At 39.4% G+C, this 27,595-nt stretch overlaps 1 protein-coding gene across 5 annotated transcripts in view; it reads right to left on the bottom strand.

Moving 5' to 3' along the window:
* The window catches only part of FRMPD4 (FERM and PDZ domain containing 4), a 299,178-nt gene that overhangs the window by 106,439 nt on the left and 165,144 nt on the right, over window positions 1-27,595 (bottom strand). For 4 of the 5 annotated variants that reach the window (XM_017812340.1, XM_017812344.1, XM_017812343.1 and 1 more), the window contains exon 2: window positions 5,982-6,098. In XM_017812340.1, coding sequence (XP_017667829.1) covers window positions 5,982-6,098 — 117 coding nt within the window. Of the gene's footprint in view, window positions 1-5,981; window positions 6,099-27,595 lie in introns of those variants that run through there. The other variant, XM_017812342.1, reaches the window with a different exon arrangement.

Genomic DNA, 27,595 nt, shown 5'->3' with positions numbered 1-27,595 from the left:
TGAAGAAATTCTTCCTGATGTCCAGCCTGAACTTCCCCTGGTGCAGCTTGAGGCTTGGTCCTCTCATCCTGTCACTAGCTGCCTGGGAGAAGCCCCACCTTGCTACAACCTCCTTTCAGGGAGTTGAGGAATAAAGTCTCCCCTGAGTCTCCTCTTCTCCAGGCTAAACAAATCGAGCTCCCTCAGCCTCTTCTCATATAACTTAGTCTCTAGACCCTTCACCAGCTCCACTGCCCTTCTCTGGACACACTCCATCACCTCAATGTCTTTCTTGTAGTGAGGGGCCCAGAACCGAACACAGGGTTTGAGATGCAGCCTCACCAGTGCTGAGTACAGGGGACAATCACTTCCCTGGTCCTGTTGGCCACACTGTTTCTGATATAAGCCAGGATCTGCCTTCTTGGCCACCTGGGCACACTGCTGGTTCATGTTCAGCAAGCTGTCAACCAGCATCTCCAGGTCCTTTTCCACTAGTCAGCATTCCAGCCACTGTCCCTAAGCCTGTAGTGCTGCATAGGGGTTGTTGTGACCCAAGTGCAGGATGCAGAAACTTTGACTGTTAAGGAAACTTCTCTGTCCAGCCATCCAGGAGTCACTCTGGCAGTCACAATCACACCACCTAAGCTGGGACTAAGGCCCATTTACAGCTACACACACCACACTCACCCAGTCAGACCATGTTTCCTTACCAGCTAGACCCCAGGTTTCCTATGGCAGAGTCTCAGACATTTGGATCCTTAAAATAATTTAATCATGATGCAAAAACAACATAGCAGCTCAAGCTTGTGCCTCTCAGGAGGGACCCTGAACAAAAGAAACGCTGGGCTTTTATACCCTTACAGTCTACCAGGCTATCTGCACTGAATGTATTTCTTAACAGAACCTCCTACTGTTGGCCTCAGCCCATCGATCAATCCAGCCTGCCAGGATCCCTCTGCAGAGCCCTCCTATCCTCCAGCAGATCAACACTCCCGCCCAACTTGGTGTCATCCGCAAACTTACTGATGGTTCACTCGATCTCCTCATGCCATATCAATCTTCAACAAAGATACTAAACAAGACTGGCCCCGATACTAAGTCTTGAGGAACCCCACTAGTGACTGGACACCAGCTGGATGTGACACCACTCACCACTATTCTCTGGGCCTGGCTATCCAGTTGGGTTTTTAACCCAGCCAAGAGTGCACCTGTCCAAGCCATGGGGGCTGCCATCTCTTTCATGAGAATGCTATGGTATCAAAGGCTTTGCTGAAGTCCAGGTAGACTGCATGCACAGAATTTCCCTCATCCACTAAGTGGGTCACCTGGTCATTTCAACCGTTGTAGCAACCATGTCATACTGAAACAACAAGATTCAGAAAGACTTGTTACAAGTGGTTCTCTCCCAGCTCTACTGTGCACTCTGGAGACTGACCTGTGGTTTTAAGCCAAGCAGTAATAATGTTGCAGGCTTTGATCTCTGGGTGTGCTTCCTTTAATATCTTGCCTAGAATCCCAGCTGTTTGCTCAGTTTGGTCCAAACTGAAGCACAGAAGCAAGATAATATGCACAAAGTACAGATGGTCAGGGTCCTTGGAGTGAAATAGAGAGCAAACCAAACTGGTAACACATCATCCTCCTGTAGGCAGTAGTAAGAGTAAGTAAACATAACCAGTGAAAAGAATAAAGTAAAATAAACACAGCCAATAGCATCTCTTGCAAACAAGGATATGGCAATAAGCTGACCTAACAGATCCCTCTGTCTTGAGAGCCTAACAACTAACTACATTTTAGTGGAATCAGTGTTGCTTTGAGTCCACATGAGAAGGGCTACACTTTCTTTCACCTAAACTGATTTTGCATTCTCTGTTTTTTATTTGAATGACAGAAACCAGATCCACAAAAATACCAAAATACCTTATTCCCTAGGAATTAAACAACAATAGGAATCCAAAAGGTATGACTTTTCAAGACAGTAAACGTTATTTCAACTCACACCTTAAAGTGCAGTTGCAGAGAAGTTTAAGCCAGCACAACTCTGTTGCAACTCTGTTCCAAAATCAATCAGACATTTCAGCATGGCAGCAACGCTGCTATTGCCTGGCATTAGCCATGCTCTGAGCAGAAGGCTGGACAGGCTGACCTTCAGAGGATTCTTCCATACTAAACTATGGTGCAACTTCAGACCATGCAAAGGACTAGCTCAGGGAGCTAAGCTGACATAAAATTCCTTGCTTTCTCCATAAGATTGACTGTTTGTTAGCTTTTGCCAGTTTATTTCCCTCTATCAACTTATTTCCAGGTCTGACGAGCAGCAAGACTGACACAAAGGAAAGGACAAAAGTGTACAGGTCCAAGAATCAGTAAGATCATAGCTCCTAAAATTAGGAGCCAAAATTGCCATGAGGCTAAACCTTTTGTGGACAAAATCAGTCAAAACCTTCTGCTTTGCACGCTATCTCCCTGAAGCCCTATATTCACACCAAAACCGTTTTTAATAAGTGTAATGTTTTTATTCAAATTAACATTACAGAATTTCTCATAATCATATATTACACAATGTATATAATAAATGCAAATAAAAGAGGCCTTTAAAGTGGTTAAATATACCATTTTCAAATTATTTCATATTAAAGGTCCAGCTTAATACAGCTCGTGCAGTACAGAAACATGCTGAAAGAATACTAGATGATTGCCACCCTCCCATACTGAAATTTATTACTTTTCTCATAAGGCTATTTCAAGTGAAAGCGGCAAGCTAAAAGGGAATGGGTGAAGTTCTGAAACTTTAATTTACCATGGCCTAAACTTAAGAAAAAGTATTTTAGAGGTTTGCAAAATGACCCTGGTTGTGCCATCTGTACAGGAGAAATAATGAATTGATAGTAACATCTGAAAATATTTTGATAAGAGGCTCTTTTCACACTTTTACAAAAGCGCTGCCTGGCAATGGAAGCTGGCCCTGATTAGCTCATGTCATAAGGGCTTTCAGAGATTTCAAAGAAATCAAATTTGCTTCAGGAGAAAGAATAAACATCTCTTCCCATTCACGCCTTAAAGCATTTGCACTGACACTATATAATTGCTTTTCATTTCCCCAAAAGATTTTCCTGGATTCTCTATTCCTCCCACAATTTCAAAATTACAATATGTCTGCTTGCAGTTGAATGGAAATGTACATATGGCCCAAAGTAAATTATTTAACTAAAAAGCAGTTAATGTTGCTATGAATTATGTTACTTCCTTGTAACTTCCTTGTAACAGAACCCATGCACACATTTCATTGTGGTAATACCTGGTTTATACATCTCTAATCAAAACCAAGCAAAGTATTTGAATTGCTTTTTAAGCAATTCGTTAATCTGCACGGCTATAAAAAGCTTTGGAGACAATAAAAAACGCTCTCTTGCTGATCTCTCTCCTGCCTTTATAGGCATAATTGTCAACCACCTCACTACGTCATTCCCAAAATCCGGGGGTAAAAAAATGAAGGAAAGAAAATTAAATTCTGTTTTCATGTAGTATTTGCAAAAGCAGTTGTTCTGAAAGCCAGAGAGAGGTTCTCCTCAGACAAATAGCAGTAAGGATAAGTATTATAAACCTCCACAGAGGAATCGCTGGTGAAGTCACGGGGTCTGTTCAGTTTTGCTCATTCTGCTAAAACCAAGATATATATTGTGTGACTACCCAGTCACACCGTAATAGCTACCTGGGCTGACGTTCACTAGTAAAGGTGGATGGCTGGTGATTTGCTGCAGCAGTATGTGGTTCCAAACGCTTTCCTGATTTCATTCTGTTTCCAAAAGCACTGGTTTTTAATGTACCCCATGGGACTGTCATTTAATGTAAGATGCATTACTACTCCGGAGGCATGCCTGGTGCACACACTATAGCCAATGCTGTTGCTTTAAAACATTTGATACAGGAATATGTACTATAAATCAATCACACAATGTGTAGGTATGTAATGGTGTTCAACTTGCACGTAAAACTGCTCAGAGATTCTGATGGGTTAGAAAGTCTGGCACAAAATATCAAAGGCCTCTACAGATCAGCTTCCTCAGAGGCCTCATTCTCTTTACCCCTTAAAGCAGATTATTTTTTTCCACATAGTCTGCTATCCACATACAGAGAAAAATGGAAGAAAGACCAGAGTCCAAAAGAGAATGGAAAGCAAGCACCTTGTAAGAGCATGGAAAAAACAAAAAACGCTCGACAACAAAACAACCACAAGCCTAATATTACTTAAGGCATAATTTGGCACACTGTGACATGTATTTTTGTTCCTAGATGCAGTTTTCACAATTTAAGAGAGGGGTATGACACTTTAAGGTACTAAAATGAATTTAAAAAAATAAACAAAATAATCATTAGCTACTGAGAGCTAGAAAACATTCTCAAATTGCAAAATTAATGAGTACTAACACACTGCATTTTGTAAGCCACAGCTGTTTACAGCTACACAACAAGTGCACTGTTGTGGCCAGTGAGAAAAAAGGAAGAATCAAATGTGGTGCCTGTCTTCAGAAGCGGGATATTAGTTCTTTAAATGAATCTCATTCACACAGAGGAGAACACAGCAACAGTCTGCAGAAAACATGGACATCCAAGATGTGCAGGTCCCTTCACTACCTTGAATAAACAAAGCATCAATCTCACATTTGCACAGTACTTTGGAGGCCCACCTACACTTATTGACAAGCCTAATTAGCCCAGGCAGAAAACCTGTGTTAATACACATATTGTGCCTGGCATTCAGCTTCACATTGTTCAGCATTACAGCCAGAGTCTTACAGACATCCAAAGCATGACAAAAGCTGTTGAAGCAAGAAAACTACATTTCAAAGTCAGCTTCTGAGCCCTCATTAACCCAGACAACTTGTTCCAATTTGGACAGGTCTGAAATTGCTCTAAATCTTGAAAGCCTGCAGGTCACCAGGCTGCTACAAATCTTATTTTGGCTCCAAAACCAAATGCCTCCTAGGAAGCTGAGGCACGCTCCCTGGGCAAAAGGGGAACGAAGAGAAAGCACAGTAACAGGGAACCTTTCTTATGCTGTACAATTCTTTTTTTGCAGATGAAGGACCTTAAGACAATTAAGGACTTTTAACTGTCAATTAAAAATAAGTCTGTTCCTTCTACTCTGTGGTAAAAGAAAGAATTGTAATTCTCATCCATGATTTTTCCATGCACCTGCAAGTTTCCAAATAGGCTGATAAAGATAAAAATTAAATAATAATAATAAAAAAAAACCTTCACAGGAACAATATGAAAATTCTAACCTTAAAAATGGGATGATTGCAAATCAGCCAATGGTTCTGCTAAATCACTACCATTACCCTTTTTTTAGTGAATATGTTCCAAAGCCACATAAGAGTACATTTGCTAGAACAGCAAATTGTATTTTATTCAAGCCATCTCAGTAATTTTAAAGAATAATTATGCACAGTTTTCAATGGGAAAAGAAAAGTCAATTGTGTTTAAAATTACATCATCCACAATGACATTTTTTTTGCAAACCTTTAAATTCAGAGCTAAAGGACTATGGGAAAGCTAAGAATTTGAATACTTACTACACAGGATCAAAATATACACTTTCTCAGTACCAGTATAATGAATATAATAAACAAATCAAAAGACTTCACATGGCAGAGATGGAGAAGTGTAAGTATCAGTCATTGAATCAGAATTGATCAATCAAAATTGATCTTCCGCCTCGTTCTTTAATCATGGTTGTTTTTTTTTTTTAATGACCTTTGTTGTAATTCCTCAAAGAATTACAGGTCCTTATATTATCAGCGTTCTCTTGAGTAAATGAAATAACTAAGTACTAAAGCAAGGCACAGTAAAGTACAGTCTAAGCTATCCCTGTGCCATAAATTAAAGCAGTTAAACATTAACTACGTAGGGCTGAAACAGAAATTAGGATTCCAAGGCAATACAGTCAAGAGCAGGGCTGCAGTGCTGTGCTACACACTGCACAGCTCACACTGCCCACTTACCTGATGAAGTAATCTCTTCCATCTCTGTTTGCCGTCATCTCCCATCCATAAGGTGTCCCCTGGTTCAAGCTCCAGGTCCCTGAAGGATGAGGCCAGCCTGAAGACTTATTCCTGTGGCTGCAATTTTGGGAAAGGTGGGGAGGAAGAGAGAGGGGGACAAAAGGTTATTTGTCACTTGTACTTCACATGATTCACTTGACAGCCAAATACTTTCACAGTTGTGAAATAAAGAGCCAAAACCCAGGGAAGGGAAAAGAGGTTATAGTAGGTCTATTTACATTTGTAATATTCTTCCAGTCAGTGGAAAAATACACTATCATTTCTAAATGTTTAAGCCTTTAGTTGGTGAATTTGTCATTTCCCTTCAGTCCCACATCCACAATACTAATTTTCAATAGATTTTAGTAAAAGGGATGGAGAGCATTTCCATTCATCACCATCCCTAGCTCGAATGCCAGCTCTCAGTACAGTTTTAGCAAAAAAAAAACCAACCAAACCCAAAACAAAAAACTAACAAACCAAACCACCCACCACATGGCTGCAGATCACACATGTGGTGCAACACTTGGCATGAGAAGGAACATCAACACGCATTCTCACTGCTAGCAAACCATTTTTTGTTCCTTGTGCTGAAGTGAAGGAAGGCCATGACACTGCTGCACAACGTGCTAAATTGATTCAATATGCAGACGTTGTTGCACTTGATCGTTATCCATTAAGCTCTTCCACCAAATAACCTTGAAAAGGCTGCAGCACCTCTGAGCACACACACTGTTATATACCACTGCTCCAGCACTCTCTGCTGGTATTCCCATTCCTGTGGAAGGGCCCAGTAGCACTCCCAAGTGACTGCTTCTCCACTCCACACAGAAAATAGATTCAGCTAGCAAGAATCATCATATTTTCCCACAGAAAGCCCCAACATTTGCATTGATATTTTTCCCCTCACTTGCAGGAATTAAGCTAGGTGTTACCACACCTTCCCACTTTCTGCTGTGGGACTTAAAAGGTTCAGAAGACAACAAATAAGTCTTCCAACAAAATTTATCAAGTCATTAGTATCTATGTACAATCTGAAAAAGGGAAAGAGCAGGAAAAGCAGGCAGGGCAACCAACAGTGCTAAAGACAGGCTAAAGGCACGTGACAGACAGGCAAACAGAGCACACAACACTGAATACAATCTGAAATTTTGACATGCAAACCAAAACCACACAAAATAAGAGCATGTTTTGTTTTCTCCCTCTCTTTTCTCCACTTATCAAACATTTTACAGCTTTGTTTTACATGCTAGATTTATTTAAGTTCAAATACCACCGAGGAACTTACTATCTCTTGCCACAGATAGAGACATAAGAACTTCTTTCCTTTAAAGAAAGAGATCGCAATGTAACCTGACAAACACTCTTCTGAAGGAACAGAATTGGTCTCCACAGACAACTCAACAATTCATTGCAAATTGCTAAACTCAACGAAGTTGTGTATAGTTAATCTTTCCCAAAGGAGGAATTTATCATTAAAAACAAACTAGCTACTTCCCCCTCCCCCTTTATTTCAAGGATTAATCACAACTGGGAAAAAATATGGTACTTCAAAATATAATTTACATGTAAAGTAGAGCATTACAATGGAGTGCTAGGTATCATCTGATTTACCAATTACATTAAGTACTCTATCTTCAAGGAGTAGAAAAACATTTCTGTTAGCATATTCAAACACTGGTATTTGCCATAAGACAGGGCTTAAGTTTAATATTGAACATGCTAAGACTCTTAATAAAATTACAGTTATTCATGGCTAATCAAACAAATAAATGTCAGATATGCTACATTACCCCAGATAAATACAACTAAAACATTTCTGATCCAAGGAATTGAAAAACAGTCATCCAAAGCAAAAAAACAAATGCTTTCAATACTGTTTCATGCAGTTTCTTGTTAAGCTGAGTGTAAACATTCCTTTTTCTCCATAAGCTTGACAGAAGAAGAAAGGGCAGTCCCTTCTTTTAGACAGGAGTCATTCTACAATGCAAGAATGACAGCTTAACAACATCTACAGACTTCAAATTACACTTTAGAGTACTTGGAATCCTAAACACTGCAGTTTAACTAAATAAAGTAGAAAGTAACCTTTTTTATCCAGACTATATAAAGGGATACCCACTCATTTAACTTTTCAGTTTAATTAGACGTGTTTCACAAACTCTCTGCTATAGTTTCACCATCTGTAAAATGGGTACAGTGACATTTAAATTCCCAAGTAAATCACATCAAACTTCTATTATCAGTAAATTTGTATAAGCATAGGACAATGATAATGATCAATATTATTACTCTCTGCATTCAAACTGCAGGTTCATCTTGGTATGGATTATAACATTAGTGGATTTTAAGGTAAATTTAATTCCCTTGAAAGCTTTCTTTGAGCCCTTAAAACATTAATGATGTCAGAACCTATCATATATGATGGGTAATAACTGTCCTACTTAACTATAGATATATCTATATGTGATCTACTCCTCCAGACTTTCTTATAATCAGTGGGACACAAATTATCACTTGAGACATTGTATACACCTACATTAGATGTGTGCAAATTCGACAAAGTGGCTGCACATGAAAAAATAAATACAGAACTTTTCCAGTAGTTATTGTACAATTCAATGATAAACAGTCATGTCATAACAATAAGACGTCTTTACACTCAGACGTGATTAGCATTGGGGATTCCAAGCTGCCTGTACAGTCTGAAAAAAAGAGAGAATGAACTGCATGTCTTTTCTACAGCTCCCTCCACCTGTTGAATATCATTCTGCTTGTCTGCAAGGATTCTGCTCAGCGGTTGCTATGAAGGGATGGCAAAGATGAGAAAAATGCCAGAAAGAATACCAAAGGCTCTGGAGGCAACGACAAGTGGGTCAGGCATTTCACCTGGGGGAAGGACAAAGCCATCTTGGCAGTCTTTAAGTCAGGAGGATGTCTCAGTGGTGAGGAAGATCATTGGGACCGGGAGATCCCAGTCCAAATCCTATATCCCTGCAAGTGATCTTGGATAAATCCCTCAGCTCGCTGATCAACATTTGCCATTTCGTTCCTGCACAGGTAATCTGAGCACACCAAGACTGCTCAGATTTCTGGAAGACTTGCACACATCCACAGATGAGAAAGACAAAGAAAATGCACCTTCTATCTCAGCAAGCCTGCCTGCACAGGCAGCACTGGCACCTCCACTACCCACTCTTTGCTGTCCATCACTGTCCCTGCTTATTCACAGCAGTGGGACTTGCTGCTGGAGCACCTGTTGGAGCACAGCTCTTAGGTGTCAAATTTCAAACTTCATTGGGAAAGCCTAGGCCTACATCATGTCAGCAGAGGTCTGAAAACAAGGCAGATTGGCTAGAATGTTCCCTCAACGGGCTTTTGACATTCTTGCTGCAGAAGTACAAAATCTGATCTCTCCAAATTGCTTCACATTGAACAATCGGTTCATTAAATCATGACAGCAGTGATCACTGAAGTGGTGTGTAAGGAACCATTGTTCCCTGTGGAGGAACCTTCCGACTGATAATCCAATAACTGTCCCACAGTGAATATCTTTAGGTCAGCCTTTTTTCTGTCAGTGCTTGAGGAATGGCTGAAACACGAGATCATATGTGAAGTCTCATATGTGCTGTATCAGCGGTATGCTACTTACATGATATGTAGAACATACTCAGCATAAACCACGGCACACACAAGAAGTGCAGGTCCATAGTAGTACCCACATCTTTTACAAAGACCAAAACTAGAACAGTTTGAATTTTTAAAGCATACTATTAGATTTTAATGTCCATAGCAGTTCAGATTGTGTTAATGACGAAAGCAGAAAACAACATTATTCATTCTTTAAAACATAGATCTACAATCAAACATCTAAATAGGCTGGAAAATTCAATTTTTTAAAAAATAGCATCTACAGAGTCAGACAAGAGGCATGTAATATTGCCCTAAACTTATTTTTTTAACTAGCAACTTGAAATTCCTTCTAGTAAGTCTTTGCTCTAGAAATCTTGATGGACTTTTAAAATGTACCACCTCTATAGCCCAAGCCTATAAATTTTGTTACAAATGTAGTGCTTCCAAAACTAGTGGAATTTTAAAACAGCATAAACTGGCATGGACACAAAAGCAGCATTCCCAATCTCCCAGTATCAGACAGTCCTGCTTCACATCACAGATGCTCGTGTGCCAATGAAAGTAAACTGGTACACCTTAAAATTAGCAGCTATTTTTTGCCATTCTGATTCATCTCTGCCTACTCCATTGGCCTCACAGATGGCCACACGGCAGCAAAAATGAAGTGTAAGACAAAAACTGCCAGCTTCAAATAGTCCTTTGGCAAAGACAAGACAGAAGGCATTCAATTAAAATTCAATGCCCCAAATGTATTTCATGTATTTAATGTCTAATGGGGCACAACACTCAGTATACAGGATTAGTGTGTCTACCCACCCCAAAGATGGACATCATGTTTACAATGACGCTTCTCCATGGATAAGGGACACCATTCCTTAGGAATTATATTGGACATGGAGCTGGGGGATCTGTCATATCACTAGGACAGTCTTTACTGCCTTGCCCAGGAATTCCAATTTGCAGTCTGCTGACAAATTTAAAACAGCAATAAAAAGTAGTAGCAACCCTGAAAACCTCCACTTCTCTTTTTTTTCCCCCTGTAATCTGAAGAAGGCAGAGACCTGGTTAGTCTTGGTCATAGTGACCTTCATTCCCGCTTCTTGCATTCCTCTACTGGGTGGGAAGGGGAAGAATTTTATTTATGTATTAGGTTTTTAGTAGCTCTCATTCCATGACTATCACTTTCCCTGACTCACACTGGTGTAAAAAAGGTATCCATCTGTATTCTCATGGCTGCCTGCCACTTTTTGTTCAATGCCCTCTCACACTTGCAATGGTGAACAATGTCTCCCTTTTTACCTCTCCATGCCGGTTATAATCCAGGAGATCTCTAACATATCCCACCATCAACCTTCATGGAACAGTCTTCACTGCAGGCTAAGGAGTCCTGACCTGTGAAGCTATTTCTTGTACAAAGGTTTTCACAGGCTTGATCATTCTCATTGTCTTTCTCCAAAATCCCTCCAATTCTATGCTTCTGTTGAGACAGAAGTTTGGGCTTTCACTCAGGTTATAGCTTATATTGATGGGCTGCCTCTTTGGCAGAAATCCAGCAGACAGTACCTCAAGATGTAGTTGAAGACTATTTCTGTGTCGAAGGTCTTAGTGAAGGGCTAGAGGTTCATCTCTGTCCTAAAGCTGGCCTCTGAATTTGCAAGCTTTCTACACCAATTGACTAGCTCTCCACTAGGTGTAATTTGGAGCTCCAACATTTCACTCTGTGTACACACCAAAATTTTTATTTCAAGCATATGAATCTGGAGATGAATTCTGTATCACTCACAGATCACCCTGTATCACTCTGTATCACCCTTGCCACAAATAGTGAGCCCTTATTTTAAAACTGCTGCATAATGTAATACAATCGGCAATTTTTTAAATCTTATTATTTATTCCCCATTCTATAGCCCCTTTCAAAACACCTACGAGCACCAAAACAAGTGCAAACAGCTTCCAAGCTCCCAGCACCATTAGTTTTAAGTGAGAAATTTTACACTACATTTATCAAATGAGCTCATTTAACACAAAAAGCTTTAAAATTTTGGGCTGGATACCCTCTATCAACTTGTTACCATTCGCTTCAGTGATCTGATCGCTAAGATCAGTTGCAAACTTTTCCAGTTGGGACATGTCTTCCAAAAAGTCCCCATCAAAGCAGTTCCCTTTGAAAACTCTCCTCCAACACAAGGCTATAAAAACCCTCTTGGCTTTCTTTGTCCTATGACTTATTTTCTCCCAGAGTTGCTTTTAGTTAAAAGAGTTAGCTCATGGACTAGCAAAAACTGAAGTTATCCAAAGAGTTTCTGACAGAAATCTTCATAATTGTGTAAAATCTCAGTATGTGGTGCCATGTGGAGCCATATGATTTCCCTAAATATAAATAATTTAAAATATTAATATTCTATGCACGTTTTCTCTTCAGTTATGAGTAACTTTTTAAGCATCTACCTATTTCCTCTGTTGGATTAAAAGAGTGGAAGGATTATGTTCTAATCTTCTACAGCAATCCCTTGGACTGCTGCAACTGCAGTGGATGGCTAAAGTTACAGAACTTGGACTATGAATATTCACAGTATAGTGCTGTGTTTACCATTTAGATATTTAATATCTTGGAATCATTTTGTTTAACATCTGGATGTTTCTCATAGTAATTCCTTATTTACAGGAATTATTTTATTACTGAAAGCACTATGAGCAGGGGCATCGGTAACCCACACAAGGCTGACCATTTAACACAAGTAACTAAGCACTCCTATTAGACTAATAGTGTTGATACATTGGCTTCCTTTATGTTACCATACTGAGAAAAAAACTTCTAAATTTTGAGTCTGGGCATGTAGCCTCGCTTCATTTCAATTCTCCACTGGTACAAAAGCCAGTTCTCTGCCTCCTACATTCCAATATATGTCAGTCCTTCTCCCACCCATCGTAAAAGAAAGACATCCTGAACAAAAGCCACATTACACTCCCAGAAGTTCCTTATGAAGGAAGCAGAGTCTAGCCAGAGAGGTACCTCCCAAGGAGGTACCGTGAGGAACACCAGAGATAAAACATTTTGTATTATTAGCTTTTAAAAGTAAGAACACCACTCCTAAAGTATCTGCAGGGCATGTCTATCTGGGAATAGGAGACATTATTGTGACTCAAGTGGAGTTCAGTAACCGTCTTTCTATGATATTTAATCTTCCACTGCCTCAGGAACAAAACTCTGCTTTCTCAATCCAGGTGTCACCCTCTCCTGTCCCAGAAGACTACCACAGTAAGTTTACTTCTGTCCTACCATTTTAACTTGAAAAAATGAGAAATGGAAGTTTTAAAGACTTTGTAGAGGTACTATCAAAATCAATCATCGTACCCTGCTATCGAAACTCTCCTGAGGGGTACACAGACATGACGGACAATATTATCTGGATCCAAGACCAAGGACATGGAAAAACTTGTTGTCTTTGCAGAGAAGTAGTCCTACCAGAAGCACAAAAGTAAAAAATTAACTGCCTCAGATGCACTCTGCTGTACTAAAAAAATAATTGATACTACTTTTACCAAATCATGCAAGTACAGAAGGGAACCCTAATGACTTCAGATATTCTTCATCTTCTGAAACCTTCAAATCTTTTCTGGGGTAAGAAAGTGTAAGGGTTTAATCCTCATCTAAATGTGTGCTATCTTTGAGCTTGTGGAAATTCTGTGTCAGCTAAGAGAAATTTGAGGGGTATCACCCCACAAGTGATTTAATCATAAGAACATAATGCTAGAAAAATATTTTTGCCGTGACACCTGTCCATCTCAGTAATCTTGCAACACATCCGTGCTCTGGGCAAAGGTAGAATAATGTTACTGTACCCTTCAGGCTTGTCTGGAATTTTCTCCCAGCATCATGTATCATCAGATAAACACAAATGCTATTCACAAAAAAAAGACATCCCCCTTTCTTGTACCTTCTAGTATTTTTTTCTACTTATTTAGTAAGGTCTATGCCTTGCGCCAGTTGTTCAGAGTCTCCAGCTCAGAGTTTTGCTTTCTTAGGCACTAACTACTCCTCAAACTCCGGTTGAAGCAAATAACTCCACACCTTTTTTCCCCTTTCCCCATCTTCAACCACAGGTGCCCTGGATTATTCACAATTTCACCAAGTAACACTCATTCTTACTCCAAATAAAAAATTATGCTAAGGGCTTCACTCAACCTGTAAATCCTTCAGTGGAGCAGAAAAAACCTCAAGTACAATTCAAAACTTCATATTGAACTCCTCTATGCCAAATCACAACACAGTATAGAAGCCACATTTCTAGAAAATCCTGCCAGACTATTTTTGTCACAAATTACATTAGCTTCCATCTCCTCGGTGCCTAAAACAGATTTCAAAATGGCAGCATATGCCTGGGTTGAGAACAGAAGACACTCTGATGAATCCCTCCTTCAGAAGTCATTGCTACTGCTGTCAGTCATGAGACAGTGAGGGCCCATGGCCCTGTAGCTGTTCAGAAAAGTAAGGGATCTCTTTTACCAGGGATTCCATGGATGCCACTCCACTACAGCTCCTCTGCCAGACAAGCAGGAAAATACAGCAGCAGGTGCCCATCACTTTGTGAGGGGAAAAAAGGGCAATTCCACATAATCAGAAAAGTCCACTCATGGACTTTTGGAGCCACTCATAGGCTCCAAACACTTCAGCATCAATTCCAGACTCCTGTATGTATCACAGGTAGGACAGAGCAATGAAGAACACGGAAACCACTGGCTGTTCAAAATGTACACTGTATCCATTACACAATATTATATGAGGAATGGTTCCTCTCAGTCTGAAACTACAACATAACGTTACTTCCTCACAAGCTTTGTTCCAGTGGTCTATGTATAGAACATTTTGCACCACATATCTTCTCTACCTGATCTCTCCAGATGCACGTACCCAAATGGCACAGCGAAGAAGTACCTATGGAACATGGGGTTTGTCTGCAGTTAGATAGAAAGCTACTCAGCATTGAATGGTAGTTCCCCAAAGAGCCACTGTTGTCCACTATGGCCCCAGAACTAACAAAGTTCAAAAGTATAGGAAGCACATTGGGCCAAGGAATAAAAGAAACCTTGTGAGGCAATGGTGGTCTGTTCCAGCACTAAAAACCTCCATATGCCTTGGAGAGGAGACAGGGTAAAGCTTTTGTCATTCCCTGAGGTACCTTTCCTTCCCTGGAATGCTTCCTTTCCTGTCTCTGATTCACAAAAAGTTTTAACCTCTTCATCACTGATGTAGCTGTTGCTTGCACTGTCCTGTTCAATGTAAGTTGAGTTTTTAATTTTTGCAAAAAAATGTGCACATATTCTGATTCTCTACAGTCATTGCTGTCCAGGTAATGCACTTTCATGTCTATTGTTTTTTTTTTTGTTCTGGGATTTTTTTAGTTGGTTGGTTTTGTGGGTTTTTTTTAAATATCTGATACAGGTCACATTTTCATTTCCCTTCTTCCTCCATATTATACATCCATTATCATTAAAAATGTGCCCCCACTACATAGAAAACAAAAGTCTCCATTATAGCTCCTTTTAGACTGCCAGGACTTTTCATTTAGAGCACACTGACCCCATCAGACATCCAAGTCCTGAAGGAATTGCTTTCACCTTCAGAATTTTGTATTGCTAAAGCCAGAAAGTACTCAAAGCAGCAAATAATGGTTGGGACTTGGATGCTCGTGAAAGGCTCTTTGACATTCTGCTCTATAAGATGCTTTAGCTTCACGCTGATGTGCGCTAGAAAGTCTCTAAAAACTGATCTGTGCGAGATGTTTTTCTGTTTTAATGGGGATTTTGACCCTAGGCTTTCTCAGGTTTACTCAGTATTTCAGGAACAAAACAAACAAACAACCAAAAGTATAAGAAGCATATTTGTCTCTTTCTCATTTAGTGAATAGATTATTGGTATTTCTTTCTAAATCTTCAGAAAAACCTTTTTAATTTTTTTTTTCTCAACCTAGTACATGCTGGAAAACCTTATCATATGATACCTATCATCCCCCTAGAGCAGGTACAAAACTCATTTTTCATACAATGCAATCCCTGAAAAATTCACAACTGTTATTGGATGCTGAATTTTATTCCACATAAGATTTTTATGGGTTTTTTTTTGCTTTAAAGTCTTGTTACCTCTGCTCTCAATGAATTCTGCTCTCCTCTTACTGGTTTTTCAGTAAAGTGAAGCCATGACTCACTGGTAAGTTTCAGTGAGAAGTTCAGGAGTTTTACCATTTCTGTCTTACGGAAAAAAGTCCCATAAAGTCTGTGATAGAAATGCTGTCTAGCTCATTGACTGCAGTGTTACTAATAATGAGAGTTTATTGTAGTATAGAGTAGAGCACTGGAAATGCAATGGTGTAAAGTTGCATCATATTTTAAATAAAAGTAACAGTACAGTGTATCATTTTTTACCACCTATTACACAACTGTCCATTTTATGCCATAAAAATTTGAGGTGTATGTATTCATTAAAATTTAATTATGTGCACTGTATTTGGAAAAGCAAAAGGGAATCTCATTTTTATGCGTAGTGAATTTTGCATTTTTTTCAGTACCCTGGTATGAATACAACCTGCCTGCTGGGAGCCAACAGATGTATAATCATACACTAAAAAAAGCAGCTCAGAAAACTTTCAAGTACTTCTTGGGAGACTAGTTCTGTAAAGATGTTACCCATGTTTCAGGTCTGTGGTCACCTGAAAATTCTTCAGGACAAGCTCTTGCTGTAAGGTGACATTTTAGCCTGTAGGAGAGTAAGGTTGTATTAGAAGGATTTCGGATGCGGTCAATTGCCAAAAAAGAAACAAAATTGCTCTTCTAAAGTGGAATTAAAGCCTAAATTCCTATTGCTTAGATTTGGTAGCAACTCTTTCTACATCTCAAGATGAATTCCATCAATAAAACAGTAGAACAAAAAATCTACCTGCATCTTAGTTAAGAGCAGAGTATTGCAGAGAAGAGAGAAGAGGGAAAACACCCACATACTAGTTCTTCAGATTTCAGCTATGACTTAGTCTCCTCCCTTTCAATTTCCTGGTCAATAAATTAAATAATGTTAGCCTGTCTTAAACATATTTTGTAAACGAAATTAAAATAATACTATCCTCTTAATTTTGGAGATGAAAGAAAAAACTATTTAAAATATTTTCCCTACACAGAAATTAAATAATAAGATGCATCGCTGAGCAGTGATTCCAGAAGTTCCAAGAGCCCAAGAGCCATCTCCTTATAAGACACATTTAATGACCTTGAAATGAGATACAGCCACTGATCCCTGACTAAGTTTGTTTTTCATAAACCTTTAAAATCATTACTTAGAAAAATTATATCTTTTCACAGGAGAAGAATAAGGAATGTATCTGCCAATACCAGAATTAGTCTTTAAAATTCAATTAATCAAAAATCTCAGTACCAAAGTAATTAGTCTGTTAGGCTTAAGTCTACTTCGAGTACTATATATATAAGCACATAATTGTAGTTCAAAGTATTTTAATCTACTTTCTGGATTTAAAAAAACTCAGTATTCCCCTTGGTTTTAAAATAAAATTCTCAAAACTGCGAATATATAATAAAATATCCATCCTACTATTTAAAGGCTAATGGCACTATGTACTTTTCTATACTTCCTTCCCAGACAAAAGTTACAAAAAACTTCAGAGAAGGACCGCATAAAACCTGTGCTGGGTAATCTGTTTACATTCTCAAAACATCTGCAAAGAAGCCTGTGTGTCTACTGCTACTGCGGTCCAAGATTGGGGTTTTTTTTCCTTCTTTTCTTTTATTTTGAGTTCCTTTGTATTTTTCCATTAAGAAAATTATGGTTTATATGGCAACATACTGAGAAATAATGTAAGTAAAGGATATTTTGAGTAATAGTCAGAAGTTTTCACCAGTGGTAAGAAGCCTTCATCCAAATAGGAGGTTATTTAAAGCACTGTAAACATAAACCCAAGCAAATTTGAAGCAGTTGTATTCTTAGGAAATCACCAACACTTGGCATGTTCCGTCACAGAATTATGTTGCAAACCAAGACACATGTAAAACCTTAACAAATCAGAAAGAATAAACTGGGGGGGAGGGTTTTAAACTTTTTTCCTTAGCCTTAACTCCACATGACTCCACAAAGTGCAAGCCAACAAAATGGAACCAAAGTCTTGGGTTTCAAATATATTTTAGGACTTATATACTTAAGGGCCAAGTGCAATACTTAACTATATGCATAAATAGAATATAAGAATATAAGGTGTCTTGAAAACTAACTCATGTAACTGATTGAAGATTTGAACAGAAGATACGCAAATGCAGTTCAAAACGAGACAAATGATCTTGGAGTACTAGTCCTTTCAACACATCCCAGGCCATACTATAGTGGAACTCAGAACAAGGTGGGCAAAACATCCATCCATAAGTGACAGGTTCAGTTTCCTGTGACATTTGATCTAGACACATACTCAGGAATGATTTTCAAAATCTTTTTCTTTTTTCTCCCTTCTCCACTGGTCAACATAGGTGTGGTTTCCTGAAATTCCAAAGAAATTATTGATTTCCAGGCAAGGAGCTACAAAAGTGTAAGGTTGCAAAAGAAAGACAAGAGGCAAAGGAAGACATTTCTTGTTTACAAGTGGTCTTGAAAGAAAGAAAACCAAAAACAGGGCCAACTGTAATGATTGACAGGAACACCATCTGCCCATGAATACCACCACAAGGAGCACCAATAACACTGATCTTCTCCATCAACCTAGAATAACTTTTTACCCATTATTTAGACTTTACATATACACTGCAGCCACACACTTTCTGCTGATGGGTTCAAATTACTGCTTTGCTAAAGAGAAACAAAAATGTGTATTTTTAAGTGAATTCACATGACTGCACCGTTTCCTTGTTTGCCTTTTAGATTAGCAGCAAGGCTTAGAGTTTAATTTGAATGTCGCTTCTAATACCAGCTGCACAAAGACCAACGGGCCCTCTTCCCATCTTCATCTTACACAATCAACAGCAAAAGCTCTTGCTGAGCACTGAGGCAGCTGTGCTCATGCTCCATCAGCAGGTGTCACAGGATCACAGGACAACTCTCTTTGGAAGGGACTTCAGGAGGCCAGCTACTCAAGCTTCCTGCTCAGAGCATTTCAGCATGCTTCACATAAAACAATATGAAAAATAGGCATTACACTGAAAACTTAGTTGCCTGGAGTTATATACTTGAACTCTCTGTGTCTATCCTATTAATCATTAAGCAAAAGACACAAATTTACTTATTCTATTCTTTGCTGTTTTTTGGTCTATATCCTTGGTCTTCCTCTATCAGTATTTCCTAACCCAGCAATTTTTAAAGATAAAATCTGGAAACAAAAACATAATGCAAAATGCATTTTTTTTCTTTAATTTATCACCTGAAAAACACTCTGCAGGCAAATAGTACTTTTATGACCAGAAGACAAAATTTAACTGTGAGATCTTTTTGCAATGCATAAAAGGCTCTTGAACTACTAAGACTCCAGCTATCTAAATCCCTAATATCTTCTGATATTAATTCATTTAGTTATGTGTCTAGGTAAATGGACTCATAAATTTCTTGTAATAACAGGTTCTTAGAAACAAAATGACACACACACAAAAAGAAAACCCCACCAAAACCATAACCCAAATCTTTTCTCCTTCAATTTTCATCAGTCCTTGGTTATATACTCTGGTAGGAATTTGGGTACGTGCGTTTGCATATATCCTGGCAAGCTGCAACTGCACCGCCACTGTGACAGCTACTAGAAAGTCCCATAAAAACTCTCCCAGCTCTCTGCAGGTGACAGCTAAGGGAAATGATACAGACAGAGGTACAGCCAGTTCAGCTAACCTACTTACAGCCACTGACAAGCAGCTTCCTAAAGCTCTTGCAGCCGAAAATGAAAGTTTCCCTGCAGTCAGAAAACTGGAGGGACTCTGGGACTTACACAGGCTTAATACTGTTCTCTGACACAAAGGTTACAGTGCTTCTGCCTGTTTTCCTACAGCAATACTGATGAATCTGCAGATTGTAAATGCATGTTCCAACCACGAAGCACACTTACACACATATTTAGATAGAATTCAGCTCTTTGAAATTATGTATTTGCTACATTGGCAGTTCTTAGAGCTTGCTATTAATTGCACTGCTAAGAGGAATTAAATGAGGCACAGGATCAATAGAGGAAAATGTGTGCGAGAGCACAGAGAAACACAAGAGTTTAATAGTCAACACAATTCTGAGATAAACTTCCATGTTTTCGGTGCAAAAACTCCTATTGCAAATCTTGGAGTCACCTTGCCAGCTCCACCTTTCATTTTATTTCCTTTTTACTGTTAAAAAAGTGCCACACGTGTAGGTTTTATCCATTTAAGGGATGATTCGTGCATTGTTTCAGCTACTATTGTATTGTTTCTCAGTAATTTCATAACATAGTATGTAAACTAGGTCCCTCCATACCAACTGGAAATGCCAGGGACACTGTTCAATTGAACTAGCCCCAACCTCACCAACAGGTGTATCATGTCAGGCTTTCATGAGATGGTCTCAGCACAAGAGGTATTCTGGAACAAGTGAGCTTTAAGTTTAAAAATTATTCAACAAGAATGTGTGATTTGCACAATAAAACAATATGTCATCTTCCTGAGTTGAAAGAAAGAAAAAGAAAAAAAAATTAATTAGTATGTTACCCTTCACTTTAAGAAATATGATGAACACAAAACCCAGGAAGATTTGCAAAGAAGGAGTAAACAAAATGGCTTTTCTCTTGCTGCCCTGTGCCACAGAGCAAAGGGTGAAGCCCTGACAGAAGAAGGACAAGAAAGTGTATGTCAGGCTAGAGGAAGGTTAGGGTGACCAGGGGAGGTCACAGGGGCTTATTTCAGCAAGGGAAGATGGAAAAATGACCTTAAGAATGGGCACTGATGGTAAGACCCAGATTGGCTTGAGCCCTCCTTTCTTGTCATGTCCCTTACAGGGGGGAGCATCTAAATCTAGGGAAGAAGTAACTAGCATTTCAAACCAACTTTTCTCCCAGCTGTGATTATTAAATTACTTAATCTCGTCTTTTACAGAAGCCATTAGATAGCAGATCATTCTTGCAATCCTTTCATTTTTGTCTTGCACAAACATATCTTACTTGAGACAGTGACTGCAGTCAGAAGCAACCGAGAAAACCCTTGCCAAGTTTGTTTTTGAGAGTCACACAGCTGTTAACTTTGTGCTCCTGCCTCCATATCTGCAAATTTGTTTAGAAATAGATTTTTTCCTTGACAGGATAAAGTAAGCCTTTTCTGCTAGCATAAAGACTTGGCTGGTGGTAAGATAAATGCAAAGGGACCTGGCAGACACTGAGCTCTCTGCTGCTTTGGGCACAGGGATGCACTACTAGACCAGTAGTCAGCCTCAGGATTCTCAGCCACCTAGGCAGTCGCAGAGCCCCATACCCCATGGAGCAGTCCAGGAGGATGCCAGAGCCTACTTGGGATGGGTACTAAGTGTTGCTTTCCCACGAAGAACAACTTTTGCTGGCAAGCTTTAGCCCAAGCAACAGGTCAGCAGGCTGATTTTATCACCCACCACTCCATTATACTTCACAGAGCTATTTTTATGTCTTCTATGTATTAATTCTCCCACCCATTTTCTGAAGCACAGAGCCAGAACTTGACAGCTTACTTTCCGTAAAGACATTCAGAAATGCTACATGTGTTCTTAAGGGTCTAGTTATTTATAAAACAGTCAAAAAAGTGCCTGGTAACAGGAGCTATTCACTGTGCCATTTTCTATATTTCTATTGGAGGCCACTTGAACCTTTAGATGCTTCAATATCCTTAGAAACCTCACTGAAATGATTTACAAAGATAAATATAAGTTCAAAACAGCACAGGTTCAGGTTTTATAAACATGTTATTAAGTTTAAGTAACTTTAGACTGAGTAACCCATTAATAAAGTACATTAATATGCCAACAAGTACACTGTTGATGGATTATTTAGATAATTTTATTTTAAAGGTCATACCTTTAGACATTTAAATCTTCCATTTATCACCAACCCCAACAAAATAATAGATTTAGATATGCCTAGCTCTTTGAAATTAAAGTTGTTATTCTAATTTATAATTTAAATAAGAGAATAATATTTTGTTCTCAAATTACAATATGCTGGTTTTAAAAATTCACTTTGGAGGGCAGTACTTACACATGGGGGCTATGGCTTTACAACACTATTACTGAAGATAGATGGAAATTCTAATCCCGTCTAATGTGGTGGAACTTTTACTACTAACTTCAGTGGGGTCAGGTTTTTATCCCAGGAGTATGATCAACAACAAACCCTAGTACTTAACTCAGTGGAGCTGCTGAACTCCATGGCACACAACTGGTCTCCTCATTTTCCCCAGCAGCCAAGTTTCTGAAGCTCTTGACAGGTATGTGTGCAGATGGCAGGCACTGGAGTGCAGCACATGCCCAGAAATGTTGCCATCTACATTAGCATTTCACCCAGCATAAAATTAGCTCCACAGAGCTGACAGCACAAAGAAACAATACAGGGTGGTTTGGATGGTAAATATTTACAGTCTGCCAACTTGGACTGTAACAGCCTTAACTTTGCTGCTGGGTGAAATATAGTTGATTTAGAGCCCTGAAGACAAGTTGGTTTACTTACTGTATAAAAAGGATGCTCATTTCTTAACAGGTAAACGGACATATATCTGTGAGGATATACTTCCTGCCCCCAGCCCCCAAATGTAAACATTTAACAGAAAGTTTAGAAAATAAACTTGTTTTCTTAAAAGTCACCACAAGGAAGTTTTTTCCTTTCATCAGCTCTGTCAGAGCAGGCAGACATGTAGGCATATTTGAAATCCAAGTAGGCAGTGAGCAATCTTTCTTAAACTGGTCTTTGTGACTGACTGTGGCATTAATACCGACATTTTGATGCCTATAAGTTTACAGGACAGGATACTGTGACATTATACTCCTGCCAAAATACATAAGCATGATTTATTTACCTCTTTTTCTATCAAATACTACATTTGCACAATCAGTTTAAATTCTTTACACATTTTATGATCAACTGAGGAGCAGCATATCTAGCTACAAGTAAAAAGGAGAAAAAGGAGACATGCAAATATATAATATATACACACATGCAATGTATGCATGAAGCATTACAAACACACATCTTGCAAAGTACTTTGTTTTCCCACCATGCTCTATTTCATCTTGTAGCTTTTTTTTCTTCTTCTCAATTTTGTTATTTTAGAATTGGGACCTCTGATTTTATTAAAAGTTTCATTATTTTGTCTACTAATAAAACTTCCTGAAATCTTGCTTTTTTATGATAACTTACATTCTGTTATTAAAAAAAGTTTCCTGGGCTCAAAGAAGGGAATGAAAATTTTTAACTATGAAATGCCAAGGCAGAAGAGATATTGCATAATAACTTTCATACAAGTCCTATTGTCCTGATTTGTCTGGGACAGACTTACTTTTCTTCTTAGACATTTATTAATGAGAGATCTGACAGATCATTAATTGTCCTTCCATATTTATCCTTAACCACATTTTTTAAAAATCTACTTCACCTGCCCCAAATCACAAACTATAAAAAAAAAACCTTCCGCAATTTGTTTACGGAGGAACAGAAAATGAAATATGCTGCTCCTTTTCCTTAAAGCTGCAAGGGGCTTAGCAACAATTTTAGATATGACATACAATTTAAAGTATACACAAAAGTCCAAATACTGCATCACTTACATGGCAATAGAAAAATATAAAGACAGAATAAAACTGAAGGAAGAATAAGTCATATTAATAAGTCTGCGTAATCTCTTCTTTTTACATGTTTCCAAAGGCTCTACTTCTTCCAACACATATAAAGAGCCACTGTGTAACTGAGTACCTTGCTTCCAGAATCCTTGCTAGTGTTATACATCGGCCTTCTCTAGTATACAGTGGCAAAATACAAGCTACTTTGAAATTCAAGCAAGATCCCTGCCCCTCTTAAGTTGTGATATTTTCTCTATCTTACCCTTTAAAGTGTAACTTTTTAAAGAAACTATTCCTGTCTACTTCTCTTGCAAATCTCCATGGACTCTCCTTCATTCCCCTGTAGCATACATCTTACAGTTGCTCCCTTTGGTTCCTATTCAAAGCAACACTTTGATTTCTTTTCAGACTCCAAAGCAGACACTAATAAGTTTCTACTTTCTGGATCAACTACAGACAACAGGATTCAAAGAGCAAAGCAGATCAGCTCTTGCAGCATGGGATGGCAACTTGGTATGATCCACCCTCAGTTTAAAACTTAGATCTCAAAATTTGACATCTAGAATAACTTCTTTTTCAGATTCAGACATTATTTTTATATTGTATGCCAGTCAATCTCCCTGGTAATAACGAAGGATTTCTAAAAGATATAGTTTGCAATGACTGTACAATTAAATTGCTAAAATATAAGTGACATGAGAGTCCTTCATTTAAGCAGAAATGACTTTTGTAGTTGGGCTCTGTTTATTTGTGTCACTGTGACACCCCATTGTTCCATCAAGAGAAAATGCTGACCCAAAGAGTCAAGGAGACAAAAAGCATCACCATTCTGAAACAGGTAACCTTTGCAATCACACCTCAAAGAAGTAACTCAGTGCTCAGAACACACTTTTTTGCTGATAGTTTGTAATGGCTGCAGAGCTACACCTCAAAGAAGTAACTCAGTGCTCAGAACACACTTTTTTGCTGATAGTTTGTAATGGCTGTCATTCCTCTGTGCTGTCATTCCTCTGTGCCCTGGCCACCGCCTGCCACAGAGAAACACGGCACAGCTGTTGACAGCCTTCCTTCGGCTGTGTCCTTCTGAGGCTCCCAACAGCCTGCCTCCAGGGTAGCACACGCCATGACTTTCCTTCAAACCTCTCCCCTCCTCCTTCAGCAGGATGAGCAAAGGCTCCCCTGCCACAAGCCCTGTGAGGTGACAAGAGTCATGGGAGACACTCAGACGGCTCTGAGCCCCATCTCAGAGTGGGAAAGAAGCCCTGTGAGGCATAAGTGGGAAGTTTCAGCCTTGCTCTGAAAGTGAAAGAGCTTCATGTCAGTGGCAAGAATGTTCCCCCACACAAAAGACAAACACGAGTTTGCATTTGGCAGCACTGGGTTTAAATTAAATTAAACCCTAAAATGCCTCACAGCCAGCTCTGCTCTCTGGCTCATCATTTTCTGTTAAAGACTTGTGCATTAGGCATTTGGCCATAAGCAGGAGGAAATGCCAAGCTGAAATGTTTGCTGTCCTTGACATCTGGCCCTGAGTCCCATTAGTAAGTTTTGAGCTGTCTTTCCCATGGCAAAAACTGTTCCCTTGCTGCCAGCCCTCAGGGCCTGCCTCCCTGTGGTAAGATGCTGTAGTTAGACCTACAGTCCCATACAGCTTGCGCATAGGGACTGCCCTAAATCAATCACAAAAATGTCACCAGCAAAGAGATCAGACCTCCATATTGCTTGTTACTGCACGTTGCCTTTTATCTGTTAAGAGGATGCTGCTCACTTCCCTTCAGTCTCATCTCCCAATTTCTGACGAGTTTATAAAACCCTGTTATGATTTTCCTTTGTCGTTGCTGCTGTTGCATTTTCCTCCACCTTCCCCCCACCAAAAACCTCTGAGAAGGCAGCCATCACACTCTTCCAGAGTTCGCTTTTTATAACTGCTCTACTTCCTCTTATATTTTCTTCTGAGCGTCTCTGAGCACCACTTGTATGTTCATTAATATTTCCTCTCTATTGAGGAAGAAGGCGCTTCTCAGTTTACTGGCATATTTGGTTTATGTGCTTTGCTGCACATGGAGTCATAAAACATAAAACATTTTCTGCATTCAAACAATACAAACTTAGTCTGACACCAAATTTCCCTTGCCACCCCCCTACATCTTTCGTTACTCGCTCAGTGCACAAAACAATTTGCAGTTGCACAGATGCATAACACAATGATCCTTGAATATATTTCTTGGCTCTCGTGCCCAACTTCCCTCTCCCTCCCCCACCCTGTAGCTTGACTACCATGAGCTTTGAAGAGCCATCCAGCTCAGTGCTCCTTCCCTCCTCACAAACAGATGACTTTGAGACCTGCAAAGTGGTCAGCAGAAGCAGCGAGCCAGGGAGCAAGGGCAACCTCCACACCACTCCTCTCTCTGTGGGGAAGTGTAGCCCCTTCCCTTGAGAGGCAGTAGCAAAGGGCGATGAGCAGGGAAAAGGCAGATTAGTTCCAAGGCACAACTCTTTCCCTAACACTGCCCAAGGCACTGGAGCTAAACACTTCCACTAAATACAAGCAAATGCCTGCAGGCACAGTCTTGCTCTGTTTATGTGCTTTATGAAGCTCTTTTTCCTACTGCAATCTTGGATTATTTGATAATGTTCTCAGTTGGTTTTATTTAAAGCAATTTCTCCCCTTTTGCCACACTAATCACGTTTGACTCCTAATCTCTTCTACTGACTCCTCACACAGCAGGAACCAGGCGTGCATTCCTTTCACCATGCTCTACTTCCTTGCAGAGTATTCTGTGGACACCATCCATCATCCTTCTCCACTGCTCCACTCAATTCACTCGCACACCACACCCCTCTCACCTCCTAGTTATGTTCAGCTGGATAAGGCTATTGATTATTTAGTCTAAGTACTCATCTACGAAGCACCAGTCTAATCTGTAATTGAGAAACAAGTAAAACAGGGCAAAAACGATTGCAAGGTAGGCAGATAACAAGGATAATTGTCCTCACTTTTTATTATAACATATTGAGTCAGTAGGTTTTTTTACCTTGTAAGTAAACACGTGAGATGCATAAGCAAAGCAAATTCCAGGAATGGAAATCAACTGCTTTGGGATCATAACAACCAGCTCGAGTCCTAAAAAGGTCAGTAGGGTGAAATCCCAATGCTCGTTCTAAGTATGCCATTGGTTGTATCACTGGGCCACATTTCATCCCGTATATCTTTAAGCAAAAAACTGAATATTATCAGCTGTCAGAGCATACACTGCACCTACCAAGACTATCCCAGTTAAAATGTTTTTAACTCATTTACCTGGAAACACTGAGCAGAAAAGGGAAACTAAACCCTCTATTAGCATAGGAAAATGCAGGAAAACAGCTTCTGCCATAAAAATATCCAATTTACACCTTCACTGAATTCAACACATTAGAAATGTCTTCCTGCTTCCCAGCACCAACTTGGGTAATCTGTTTAAAATCACTGGACCAAAGCTAATTAGAGAGAAAGAAAGAGGTGGGGAGAATACACAGGTGTATCCTTTATCCCTCCACTTATATAGGAAGGGACGTAAAGCAAAATCCAAGAAAACTAATCCAAAATCTGGGAAACTCCAAGCTCAGTCAGGGTCCCTGTTATGAAAAGGCATGTTATTTTGTGTCTCATGATTGTGAGACACCTAGATCCATTTTTCAAAGCATTATCATAAGGGTTATGATTTCACTCCCAAATGCAACAAAATCCTGGGAGCAGGCACCGACTGGCCAGGCGAGGAGCTGTCAGGTGAGAATCTGTCCAATGAACCAGTTCCCTGACACAAAGTGCCACTGACAATCCCTGGAGCACGGACACAAGCAAGCCCCATGATGCAGGATCAGGAGTCACGGCTTGGATACAGAGGAATCTCAAGAAAAAGCCTGAAGCTACTGATTTTAAAAGTACCAGGAAAGATTATTCTTTAATTTATTTCCATTGTTGCTAAGTGTCATTCTTTCAGGGTTAATTTTCTTAATACCCTGAAATTGTGTGATCTATTGGAACAGATTATTAACCACTTTTTAATCCTGCTTGGCAATAAAGAGCAACAAATGATACTTGCATCCCACAAGGACGAAGTATAAGGTGGCCTCCTTTATAGAGGCCACCCAGTCATAGCATCATAGAATATGCTGA

Source organism: Lepidothrix coronata, unplaced genomic scaffold (assembly GCF_001604755.1).
Source record: "Lepidothrix coronata isolate B3197 unplaced genomic scaffold, Lepidothrix_coronata-1.0 Scaffold35, whole genome shotgun sequence".
Taxonomy (NCBI): Eukaryota; Metazoa; Chordata; class Aves; order Passeriformes; family Pipridae; genus Lepidothrix; species Lepidothrix coronata.
Note: the sequence above shows the minus strand (reverse complement) of the source record. Positions and strands in the feature narration are given on the sequence as shown.